We start from the raw sequence: 13,420 nt of genomic DNA, 5'->3' as shown, positions 1-13,420 counted from the left end.
AATGGTCAAAGTGGCCATGGCGTGCCTTCAAGAATGCCCGGTTCCCCCGTTGAAACGACGTGTGAAACCCACTCCATGTATCCTGCGAACTCCACTCTTTGCTGTCCAGGGTCGCCGTGCCACGTCAACCCGTTTCAGCTCCCCTGGCACTAGTGGAAGACCGCTGCAGGACAGTGGGTGCTGAGGGCTTGGAGTTGGAACTGGTGGGTCAGGGTGACACAAAGTTTGTAAATCCTGCTACATCGGATCATTTCGTGGATCGGGACCCTCGCAGAAAAATAACGGTCATGCCGCAATCTAAGTATGCGACACACACATGTCACATTGCGCTATACGGGCGGACGGGGGTGTGCAACGGGGAGGTGGGGTGCAACGTCAAGACCCCCCTCCCTCTCCTGCACATCTGGACAGTTTCGGAGGTTCGCGATCACTCGTGTACTGCGGCCATAGTGTACTCCTGATGCGTGACATACTCCGGCTGTGGGATCCTTGTTTGAGGGCTGAAGAAAGGGCAGTACAAAACGGATGGGCGGGCGGAAGGGGCAGTGGTGGTTGGAAGGGTCAGAGCCAATGTGCCCTTCATGCATACTAGCAGTTTGGGTGGGGGTGTTCAAGCGCACCCACAGACCTTGTAATGCTGAACAGGACAGTCGCAGGTGGAGTGTGCGAGCCAGGGTCAGGCCCTGTACTCTCGGGCAATGTCGGGGTTCGGATGCCCCCGTAGAAGGCAGGCGCGTGGCATGCCGAGGGAGTAACTGCCACCTCCACTGGAACTCATGCTGGTTCTACCGTCTTGTCAGTAGTTTGGGGTTTGAGAAAACACTCCAAATGCAGATATGTATCACTCTTAGAGAATACAATTCTTGGAAAGGGGCAGGGTAGGGTGGCAAGACAGTGCTCATGCTCAGTTTGTAAAATTATAAGTGCTGGGGCAAACGTTTTACGATGCTGCTGATTGTTGAATGCTAGCCCAGCCCGGTCTCGCCTTTTCCTAGCCCTTCCTTCATCCACACTCTCTCCCTTTTGTTCTCTTGCATGTTTTTTCATCCCCGCTTTCTCCCTTTGTCATTGTTTTCCCTTCTATCTCTTCGCCTGTCTTTCCACCTCTTTGAATTCCCTCTTGTTCTGCGTCAAAATCTGATTTGGGGTTCCGCTCCCCAAAAATGAGTGCCGGTGTCCACTATTTGCTACTACTGGTACACGTTTTGGACTGGAAAGGGTGGCGGTTATCTTTAAAAGAGCAGAATCGGGCTCCGTTAGTTCCTCGTGAGATTCGTGTGGATTCTGATTTCGAGCACACAGCCAAGATACAATTATGCGGCACTCGTGGAGAGTAACAACTTGCTGGCTTGAAGGGGGTAGAAGGGTACAGGGAAAGAGGAGGGCGATTGTTTCTAAAAGAGCAGAATCGGACATCGTTCGTTCGTTTTTCGGTGTCGGGTGTTTTCTGCGTTCAAACACGCACCCCAGATGCAATTATGTGGCAAGCGTACAGAGTATGCTGGCCTGAAAGGGCAGGTGGGCACTGGTCAAGAGGGGGGGGGGGGGGACTTTTCTTTAAAAGAGCAGAATCGAGATGTTTGTTTGTCATGTGGATAGTTTCGGAGTTAGATCGCGCACCCCTGATGCAGATATGCGGCACTCGCAGAGAGTAAAATCTTGCTGAGTTAAAGGGGAGCAGGAGGGTACAGAACAAGAAGGAAGACGGTTATCTTTAAAAGAGTAGACTCTGGCTTCGTTAGTTCGTCTTGTGAGTTCGCCTGGTTTCGCGTTCGAGCACACACCCCAGATGCAGATATGCGGCACTCATAGAGAGCAACCTAATGTTAGGTTGAAGGGGCAGGAGGGTACATGACAGGAGGAGGGGAGTTTTCTTTAAAAGAGCGGACTCGGGTTCCGTTATTCAGTCATTGGGATACTTTCGGGGTTCGATCACACACACCCGGATGCAGATATGCGGCACTTGTGGGGAGTAACATCGTGTTGGGTTAAAGTGGCAGGAGGGTACTGGAGAGGAGCAAGGGCGTTACCTTTAAAAGAGAGCAAGCTCGGTCTCCGTTCGTTCGTCATTCGGATAGTTTCGGGGTTCGAGCACACACATTAAAGACAGCTATGCGGACCAGGAGAGAGTAACAACTTGTTAGGTTGAAGGGGCGGGAGGGTACAGGACAAGAGGGAGTTTTTTGTAAAAGAGCAGACTCGGGCTCCGTTCGGTCGTTATTCGGATAGTTTCGGGCTTGGAGCACACACCCCAAATGCAGATATGCAGCACTTGTGGGGAGTAACAGCTTGTTGGGTTGAAGTGGCAGGAGGGTACTGGACAGGAGCAAGTCTCCGTTCGTTCGTCATTCGGATACTTTCGGGGTTCGAGCACACACACCAGAGACAGATATGCGGCACAGGAGAGAGTAACATCTTGCTGACTTAAAAGGCAGCAGGGTTATACAGGACCCGGGGAGGCAGTTATCTTTAAAAGAGTAGAATCGGGCTCCGTGTGTTCGTCTTGTGGATTCTGGGTTTGAGCACACACCCCAGATGCAGATATGCGGGACACACACATTTACAAAAAAAAACGAAACTCTGCCCACCACCTTTAACTCTGACATCGTGTGATCCTCTACAGGGGGCTTGCATCGCGCTGTTCGTACTCCTCCACATTTATACTATAATAGTTGGCTCCATTATGGAAACCACATCTTAAGCCACCAGGCATTGGCAAAGCCGATATGCTTGCGGCCCGGCCAGACCAGATTCGGGGGCGTTCCCGGCTTTTGGCTGACGTAGCCAAAAGCCAAAAATTCTCGGGAACGCCCCCGAATCTGGTCCGGCCATGACGTACGCCTCTCTGTTCCAATGGCTAGCCTCCATTTATGGAGCTAGCCAATGGAACAGAGGGCGGGATTCCCGAGCAACATACTGTAATCATTAGATTAGATTAGATCTCCTGCGCAAAAGCTGCTTGCGCAGCTTTTTTGCAGTCGAAACCTAAAAAGGAGTGCAGTTTGGAAATTCCTATTCCCATTTAGGAATAAGCCAATTTATTCATGTTTAAAGTGGGAGCGCAGGCACTTTACTCCTGGTTAGAAAGGGTAAAGTAAACAGAGTTTCAAAGTGTGCAAAGCAGATAGGGCAAAAAAAACCTAGAGGGATGTCCCACAAAAGATGGTCATTTCCTACACGAAGTTATGCCAACTCTGAGAATTACTATGTAACAGTGAATACAGATCCTGCTACAACAGTTCCTTCTGGCTTGTTGTCCTGGTGCCCTCTGGGACTCAAAGTACAGGCAATATCTCTTTGGCAGTTAGGAACCCTCCCTGAACACTTGTATCGATTGTCTTTTATTTAGGGGTTCTTTTCAGTTCTGTGTGTGTTCTCAGCCTGAAGTCTGTGTGTGATGAACACAATCTCAGCCTACTCTGCCACTTCACAGATTAAAGTTTTTACTTGCAAGCTTCAGTGACTTGAGTGAATGCCAGGAGCAGGCATTTACACTGGTCCAAAACAAATCCTTCATCCAAACAAGAGCCCAACACAAAGTATCCTTAATGCTGGAACGCTTGCTGAGATTGCTACAGGAGTCCAGTGCAGGACAAAAGATGTTTAGCAGTATCCATGCATCAGGATCTCTAAGTTGTACCAGGTACAATAAAAGCAGGTTCATGGACTGCTACTCAGACCATAGAAATGTCAGCAATGACTCTGCGGTTCAAGTTTAAAGCCCCACAGCCAAAGGTGATGGCTCACACAAAACAGAGCTCCTCCGCTTCGCCTCTATTTTGAAGGCTCTTTCTTCCACAATAGTGTTTCCCGAAGATAACTGTGGGCCTACTGAGTGACACTCTAGATGTTGAAGAGGTATGGGGGCAAGGGAAAAAACATAGCTCCTTACAGCGCGGGAAACATGGCTCATTTCCCACACCTTGCTCAATGCTTGATGCTCTTGGTCAATGCTTGATGCTCTTGGTCAATGCTTGATGCTCTTGCTCAATGCTTGATGCTCTTGCTCAATGCTTGATGCTCTTGGTCAGTGCTTGATGCTCTTGTTCAATCCTTGCACAGCTCATACGTTGTCAAGGCAGCTGGAGTGTAGCTTGCTCTTCTAGCTGGTGCTTCACTGTGGGCACACCTCCAGTACCCCCATTCTCCTCTTTCATGGTGTCATTCCTTGAAGCCTCCACCCCACATTATTTCTAGAGAAATTCAGTGGTGGCTGCCACTGAGTAGTACGAGTGGGGCGGGGTTGGGGGCTAGAAAAATAGAAAAAAGTGACTTATGTGGCTGCCGGCTATCGTCTCACCTCTGTCCTCTTCTGTTCCTGCGGGAATCACACACAGGCTCCCCATAGCCAATAACGAAGCAGCTGTCACCAGCATGTTAGCAGCAGCGTGATTGGTCTGATCATAGTGGTTAGGCGCTCAGACAAGGAGTGGGAGCCTGTGCAATACAGCCGTGTGCAAGATGGCTGGCCAAACTGCCATGCGCACTTAAGTGCCCCAACCACTCCTCCGCTGCTGGCTCTGCTGACAGGCCATTCCCACCCCATAAACCTGCTTCAAGAAGGAAAAATAAAATGATAATAACATTGTGTTATTACCACTTTATTTTTCGTTTTTTCCCTGCTCAAAGAGCAATGGGGTGGCGCACCTCCGCAGCAGAAATTGTAGCAGCACTTACGGTCGTGTTTCTGATCTTAGAAGTGAGGTGGCCACCAAAATGTCCCAGCACTGAAACTCAGAAGACCTTCCTAGTCTACAGCTGTGGACTGCCAGGCACCATTCACTGAGAAAGCCCTGGAAAACCTCCGCATAATTATATAAGGTTTGTAGGTAGGAATGTGTAATTCCCCCCAAATGAATTATTGTGGGCTGTCTTGTGTTAGGAGAGGGTTCGCACCTAGCTACTCAGTCGCATGTCATTATTCTGTAAGGGTTGCTGGAGGGAGTGAGGAGCGATCTGGGTGTTCCCTGACAGGGGAGTGTAAGACATATGACACAAAAGGAGCTGGGCATCCTGACCATGCTCATACAAAAAAATCTGTTCATGAACAACTTTAAAGAATGAAAAATGAAGGGGGCAGTAATTGTCTGTACATTACAAAGGAACTTATGTCCTCTGCCTTCCTTTCACAGGAGCCCAGCCCACATCCAACAGCCAGCCAGAGTCGCTCCATCTTACATTTTATGAACCACTATTATAGAGGAGATTCAAAATTGATTCCTGTGTCCCTGGAGTCTCAGACACTCGCTGTCTCTCACGCTCTGTCCTGTGAGAGGACAGTAGTAGCGTCAAACTATGAGAAGGGTGCTCTTAGTGTGCCCTTGCAGACCACATTTCTCATTCTGAGTCCATTGTCACAAACCCTCAGCATTCATATATGATTCGCATGTGTGTTGAAACAAAAATTTGAAGCTTATAGTGTAGGGGGTAACACACACTACTTTCAGCCACACAAGGGACATTCCCGTCCCAACCGGAACCTTACACACCCATTGTCCTACCTATTTGCCTACTGGGTAAACCCAGTGTTTCTATTCTTTTTTTAGGTCGAGCCGAGCGCAGCGTGCATGCCCTGCTCTAGAGATTGACCTTTTGGAATCGGTCTGCACTTTTCTGACACTCGTGCGTGTGGTGGCATCCACCTTGCGGAAGCGAGCAGCGGCGTGCAGGCCGCCATGTGGCTTGTATCATGTTTCAATTTGCGTGGTGGCTTTCATTTTTGCGTGCGCTCGTTCATTTTTTTTGCAATGGCTTGGCACGTAAGGAACCTTGGTTCACCTAGTACAGGGCTCTTAGAGCACCTGAACACAGCTATGTAAACATTTCAGACACATGACATCACATACGCATTAAATAAAGCTACAACCGCGTCGGCAGTGGCAGGGATTGTGTTACTGTGTGTTTAGGGTGCAGGAAGCACATCTTCAGGGCAGAGAAAACAACTCATTAGTAAAGCAAATACACGGGGCAGGGCGCTCTTCAAAAGTGTAAAACACCACTTACCCTTGCTGGTGACGCTGGTTTTCTTGTGGTATAGCGCTTCACCATAGAATCTCGGTTCTAAAGCACGTAGGCAGCATGGCTTACCTGGCACTGGGCTCTGAGAGAACCAGACAACAGCTCTGTAAACATTTCAGACACATGACATCAACAACGGATTAAATAAAGCTGCGCCTGCGCGGGCCGTGGCCGGGTTTGTATTACCGTGTGTTTAGGGTGCAGGGCGCACATCTTCAGGGCAGAGAAAACAACCCTTTAGTAATGCGAATACACGGGGCAGGGTGCTTTTCAAAAGTGTAAAACACCACTTTGCTGGTGACGGTGTTTTTCTCGTGGTATAGCGCTTCACCACGGAATCGCGGTTCTAAAGCATGTCCCTCCAACAATGTAGACCGTCCTGTCCCTCTTTTACCCGGACTAAACCACGAAGAATCCTCCCTGCCACACTCACTTTTTACTTGATACTAATTTGTTCCTCTACAGTAAAGTGCTCGCCATTCCCTTACAATTTACACACTTCTGAGTTGTTCCCCCATGTACAGCGCTTTGTGTCCCCCTGCTCTTTTTATACTATACTGACTCGTCACCATATACTATGTGTAGCGCCTAGTGTCCCATGCTCCACAGTTCTCAAGCCATCAGCCACATCCAACTAACACACAAAACAAGCCCACCAGCACTGCAAAAATCAATCGGACTCCATTGCTATATCACCAGCAATGTTCTGTTATTTTTACATGGCCCCAGCTAGCACAGGGAGAACACGCCAAACCCTGACCACTGCTCCCTCATCCAATGGTCGGCCGCCCTATACGTTCATGCCACATCCCCTTCCCAGGAAGGGGGGTGGGGTGGGGGGGATGCCCCCCCCCCCAAATAATTGCATTCTTCGCTTCCGAGTTGGCACTTGGGGCCCTGAGTAAGGTCTTCTATGGTTTTGTTTTTTCTCATCATCCTCGTTTGACTAAAAGGTTTTTGTTGTTGTTAAAGGAGCTTAAACAGAGGCCCACCGAATGAAAATAAGTATTGAACCTGTTGCCCGTGGGAACAGTGTATCCGAAACCTTGGTCATTCCTCAACCCTTTGGCATACTGTTTTTTAGAATCTCACTGACTAAACTACGCCCCTGGCTGCTCCAGTGAAGCACCTTGATCTAACCTAGGTTGGGGGTTCAAATACAAACACCTTTGAAGGTACCCACACTATATTCTAAAACACTGTCAAACTCAGGCCCCCAGAGGACAGACAGTTTGTGCCTGGAAATTGAAAGTAACCCACTACCTCGGCCTTCTTCTAATGTGATGCTCCATTGTGAGTAGTGTTTGTTGGCTTTAATGGCATGTATAAGAAGTGCATAAGGCTGTTGTTTTTGTGGTACTAATAATGCATCTAAAAAAGCAAACATTAATTTTCGGAATTAGTACTTGCCATTTCGGGGAGGTGTGTTTTTTTTGTCTTCCTCCTGCTTCGTTTCTCTCAAAGCAAAACTTCTCAACTACATTGCACTGATAAACCGCCAACAGCCCGAAATATGTCAATGATTGTTGGGAAAACTTTGAAGTTGTTTTGCCTGATGAGAGGATGTGTGAAGTGAGATTTATGGATTATGACATTAGCCGCAGCGTTTTGATAGAATCTGTGAAGCAACATTGTGTATTTGTAGATTATTCATTAACTGTGGGGTGAAGTACTTCTCTGCCTGCAGCCGTGCGTAGATTTCATTGGAGCAGTGGAGAACTCTTGTGTGCTGCAGATATTGGATTTGCTGCAGAAATGCAATCTGCTGCAGAATAACTGCAGCAGGCACAGCGGGAGAGCAGAGAAAATGTGTGAGAGAGGACAGAATGAGAGAGAGATCCTAGACGACTTCAAGAAAGTGGCCCAGCAAGGAGAGGAAGGCTGGTTTGAGCATTTGGCACGGACTGCTTTTGGCTGTTTTGGTCGATAAACCCTTATTCTTTCTTGTCCGGCTAGAATTCTCTTTAGTGTCTGAGGTCCACCTTAACACTGCCTGGATCATGTATACATTGTATACACTGCTGTCATTCACAAGGTGGCCGGAAATACTCTGCATATATGAAGTAGGATTTGGTAGCTTTCACAATACTGCAATATTACCAGAGTGTAGACTTTACACGGCAGTGACAATAAGTGTTACATTTGCATCAAAGACTGTTGAAGATGAGTCCGGCTCATGTGTTGCTGGCAAAGTCCGTTTAATTTCTTTCACCGCAAGATCATCGATATCCACTACAGCTTCAACACCACCACCCCCACATCCACTGCCGAGACCACCATCCCTGCGACCACCACTCGCCTGACCGCCTGGTCCAACGTCAGCGACGAAGACACTAACAAGACCATGAACTCCATCCACTACGGATCCCCATCTGACCCATGCCCTCACTACGTTTTCAACAAAGCCAGCACCGCCATCGCACCCCATCTCCTTTGAGACGGCAACCTTCCTAGAGAGCTGGTAGCACGCCGAGATCAACGCCCTACTGAAGAAACCCAAGGCGGACCCCAACGACCTCAAGAACTTCCGGCCCATCTCCCTGCTCCCTTTCCCGGCGAAAGTAACGGAGAAGATAGTCAACAGACAGCTGACCCGCTACCTCGAAGACAACAACATCCTGGACCCATCCCAGTCCAGCTTTCGCAGCAACCACAGCAAAAGAGAAACAGACGCCCTCATCCATCTGGACCTATCGGCAGCCTTCGACACAGTCTGCCACTGCACCCTAACAGCACACCTCCATGACGCCGGAATCCAAGAGAAAGCCCTGCCCTGGAACACATCCTTCCTCTCCAACAGAACCCAGAGCGTCCGCCTCCCACCCTTCCACTCCAAGACCACCAAGATCATCTGCGGCGTTTCACAAGGATCTTCCTTCAGCCCGAATCTGTTCAATATCTACATGGCACCACTCGCCCACGTCGCACGACAACACAGCCTCAACATCATCTCCTACACCGACGACACCCAGCTGATCATATCCCTCACCGAAGACCCCCACACCGCCAAAGCCAACCTCCACAGAGGAATGAAGGCCGTCGCCGAATGGATGAAAGACAGCAGGCTGAAGCTGAACTCAGACAAGAAGGAGGTCCTCATCCTCGGCCCCACCCTCTCAGCCTGGGACGACTCCTGGTGGCCAACATCGCTGGGGACAGCCCCAGAACCCACCGACCACGCACGCAACTTGGGGGTCATCCTCGACTCCGCCCTCTCCATGACCAAGCAGGTCAACGCAGTCTCCGCTTCCTGCTTCCACACCCTCCGAATGCTCCGCAGGATCTTCAAATGGATCCCCTCCGACACGAGGAAAACCGTCACCCAGGCCCTAGTCACTAGCAGACTGGACTACGGGAACGCCCTCTATGCAGGAACTACAACCAAGCTCCTGAGACGGCTGCAACGCATCCAGAGCGCCTAGGCAAGACTGACCCTCGACGTCCCCCGATGCAGCCACATCACACCCCACCTGAGAGGCCTGCATTGGCTCCCCGTCAACAACAGGATCACCTTCAAACTCCTCATCCACTCACACAACGCCCTACACAACGCCGGACCAGCATACCTCAACGACTGACTCAGCTTCTACACCCCCACCCGCAGCCTCTGCTCGGCCAACCACGCCCTCGCCACAGTTCCACGCTTCCGGAAAACCACCGCCGGCGGCAGATCCTTTTCCTACCTCGCCGCCAAGACTTGAAACACTCTCCCTACCGGCCTACGACAGACCCAGGACCTACTGGCCTTCAGAAGACTTCTCAAGACTTGGCTTTTCGATCAGTAGCAGCCCCTCTCTTCCTCCTCCCCCCCACCCCCGGCGCCTTGAGACCCTCACGGGTATGTAGCGCGCTTTACAAATGGATTGATTGATGTATTGCACTACTACAAATGAACACTGATAGAGTCAGTTACGCGCAAGTTTAAAGCGTGCCACCAATGAGTTACACCAGACTTATCCGCCTTGGTACTTTCTAGTATATACACAAACTTTGCAGGATTCTCAGACACGTAGGTATTGGAATGTAAAGCCACATGTGAGGAGGGTTCTATATTTGACAGATACTTAAGCATTCCGAATGTGCAAGGCATTTAGACATGAAACATGGCAGCAAGTCCACAGTACATACAAATGTAAACAGGACGAACGAAACGCAAATATAAGAACTGTAGTCTAAGTTAATTGCGATGTTAACCGCCAGTGCAGTTCAGCTTTCTATACCTGTATGGAGCTGGTTTGCATCTGTATGCTAACACCACAGTGTGGCACACTTAATTATGTGCAACGACCATAATCCCCCGTACACTGATGACGTATGTGACAGGTGGGAAGTTCAAACCCACACTATGAATGGAACTTAACAGTAGGCCATGTATTGTTCTAACGATAAGGGGCCGACTCACTGGAGCATGTCTGAGTACTGGAGACAGTACTACAGGGATATTCTTTGACGTACTCCTACATGCCGTTGTTAGTCAGCCACAGAACGTCCAACTCCCTCATAGTAAAAGTGAAGAGGGAGCTCAGTCCTTCTATTTTTAATCCCCGTTCATGAATATTCACTGAATACTCCCATTTTAGATGTTTTGGGGCCCATTCGGGAAGCCATGTAAGGGTGTACGCGAAAGAGCACCTCAAGAGCACTACTTTACATACTCCAAATGCCTTTGTGTATACACTTCAAGTAGTCTCAATAAAGTCAAAACAGTGCCCAAGTGTGAAAATTGCAGTGATAGTAAGCTTGTTGCCCCTTACCAAAGAGAAGGCCGGTGTGTGATGGATAGCAGGGATATCCCTGCATCCTTTGCAGCTTGAAATATCTTTCCTTCCACGTCGATGCTCACTGCACTGGTACACTCATCTAGCAATGCATATTTTGGTCTACAGAAAGGGGAAAAAATATGTTAGTAATTTTAGCCAGGATACATGATCCTGAAACTTCCAAACTAGGGCTTTTATGTATGGTACAGCTGTTGAATTTCCTAAATGCAGTGCATAAAAAGCTTACTGTTTATTGTTTTATAGCAGCCGCCTACTCTGGCAAGACTTCTACTGACGACCATATTATCACCCGAAACTCTCTTCGCTTTTAAGTTACAAGAAAACCTTTCTAGGATAGGAGTAAGACACTAAGCCTCTTCATATGATTGTTCTCTGCCATCATATAGACTTTGCCTGCTCCGGAAGTCTTCCTTGTGACTGTTTTCACCTTCCTTGTGTGACTGTCTTCACTTTCCTTAGAACTTTATTAAACATTGTTTGCAGGGGATGTACAAGTTTATGCCTGTATGCTTGAAGGTTGTTTCCCAAAACATGATACTCTATGTCATCAGGGCTGGACTGGGAACGCAAACCGGCCCTGGTCATTAAGTCTGACCGGTCGCTGGGGAGAGGGGTTCTAGAGGAAAACATGACTGCTGCTTTGAGTACAGGGGGCAGATATTGCCGCACTGCTGCAAAACCGGCCTCCTTTACCTAAAACTGCACCCACCGGCCCCCACTCTTCCGGCCTGACCGGGAAAACGCCTGGTGCCCGCTATGGCCTGTCCAGCCCTGTATGTCATCCTTCCTATCCTTCTGGTAAACTGTTCCCAAGAGTAGTTCTTTACACCTAACACAAAGGGTCATATTTAGTCTTAGGTGAACGGAGTACTGTCCATCAGGGTGGCAGAGGACTTAACATCCTATGTAGACTTGATTGCCCACTGATCGGTCTCTGTATGTTGAAAGGAATCAGTTAACATTTTTTTGTTTTGTTTTACAAAAGCAAACCCAAAGTGGGAATTTATTATTGAAAACAATATCTTAATGACACCCTACCCTGGGAGAATACTCGCAGGATGTAAACGTCATTATTGCGTTTTCTGTCCTGTGCCACAAGGCTATTCCGGAAACACAGAAACAAGATATGAAAAAAAAATCAGACCGTCCATCTAAATGAAGTATGCAATGTGATGGCTTTACTCCAGCAGCCCTACTCATCCGTCCATAGGAGGCAGCTGTCTGTTAACAGAGCTGTCTCTAAATGAGGCAGGTGGACCGTCAGTTTGGCAGACAGGGTAATCTGTCACAATTGCTACAGTTTTATTATTTATTATTATAATACTCATTTTTTAACTTATTTTTGCTTACAAATTTTAGATGTTTCATTTGGATTATACACTGTACTGGTGGTATGAAATCAGCATGCTAATGAGGTATGTTCTTTTGAAAAGTTGTTTTTTTTGTAAATGGAATTGTCTTTTTTCATCTTTTAGTCTAAAGGCCTTTGTTGGAACATTCTATGTGTTTTTAACAATAGATGACAACAATTGGTCATTGTATTAGTATTGCTTAGTGGATAAAATGATGTACTGTGTTTTGTATTACAATTGAATGTGCTTATATTATCTATAGTGTATAATCCAAAAGAAACATGTAAAATGTATATGGCAAAATAAGTTTAAAAATGAGGATTATAATAAAGAACTAAATAAATGATCCGGTATAATGAGTACATATTGGAATTTAGTAGTAATTATCATGTGGCCTGCCTTGTGAGCTCCATGTAGCCCTTTATGAAGTAATACAGGTCTAGTGAGACCCGACGTCACATTTCACTGGTTAGTTTCCCCCTTTGTCTCAGACCTTAAATTGTGTGTTTAGGGGTACCTTTCTTATTTATTTATCTAAGAGGTTACTACCATACAGTGTTGTTTGTAGAGACAAATGAGATTCTTAGCAGAGGATCAAAATCCTGATACAGAAAACTTACTTGTGATAGAACATCCGTGCCATGCCCATTCTCTGCTTCTCTCCTCCGGACAAGACATCCTTCCAGTCCATGACAGCATCCCACCCTGGAAGACATAGAAATGTAAAACAATAAATGCCTGATGAGATCCTTTACTGTAGCCAACATTTGATCGGTTTATAGAACAGTCAGGCTGTTAGACTCATCATAAAGAATAAAATAGAAAGTGTGGCTTACACTCTGTTCTCCATTAAATTATTCCAGTATCATGGATAGTTATTTATGCACACATTTCTTTTTTATAACTTGCATTGCAGTGCAGTTCTTTGACCCTTTTCAGAGTTTAGAAAATATTACTCTTCAACATAAATTCGTCCAAAACGAAAACTAGCCCCTGACCTTTGATGTCATCAAGTACATATCTTTTCCAACTACATTTCTGAAATAATAAATAAATGATTTACAGCCTGATTCATGAAAGGTAATTGCGCTCGCAAAGGGCCAGATTCTGAGAATCTGGCCTTTTGCGAGTGCAATTTTTGCATTTGGGATTCATCATCCCAAATGCAAAACTCGGTAATAGCGAATTCGCAAATTTGCGAGGAATTACAGTTAAGGAATCTCTATTTGAGATTCCTTAAATGCAATTCATCATCCATTTTCAAATTGC

General features: G+C 47.3%; 1 protein-coding gene across 1 annotated transcript in view; it reads right to left on the bottom strand.

Moving 5' to 3' along the window:
- Window positions 1–13,420, bottom strand: part of ABCD2 (ATP binding cassette subfamily D member 2) — a 214,790-nt gene that overhangs the window by 36,246 nt on the left and 165,124 nt on the right. The window contains exons 8-9 of the mRNA XM_086967222.1: window positions 12,772–12,856; window positions 10,773–10,898 (exon numbers count right to left, since the gene is read on the bottom strand). Of these exons, the coding sequence (XP_086823348.1) occupies window positions 10,773–10,898; window positions 12,772–12,856 (211 nt within the window). The remainder of the gene's footprint in view (window positions 1–10,772; window positions 10,899–12,771; window positions 12,857–13,420) is intronic.

This window comes from Lissotriton vulgaris, chromosome 1_1 (genome assembly GCF_964263255.1).
Source record: "Lissotriton vulgaris chromosome 1_1, aLisVul1.2, whole genome shotgun sequence".
Lineage (NCBI taxonomy): Eukaryota > Metazoa > Chordata > Amphibia > Caudata > Salamandridae > Lissotriton > Lissotriton vulgaris.
The sequence above is the reverse complement of the archived record's forward strand: the minus strand, read 5'-3'. Positions and strand labels throughout refer to the sequence as shown.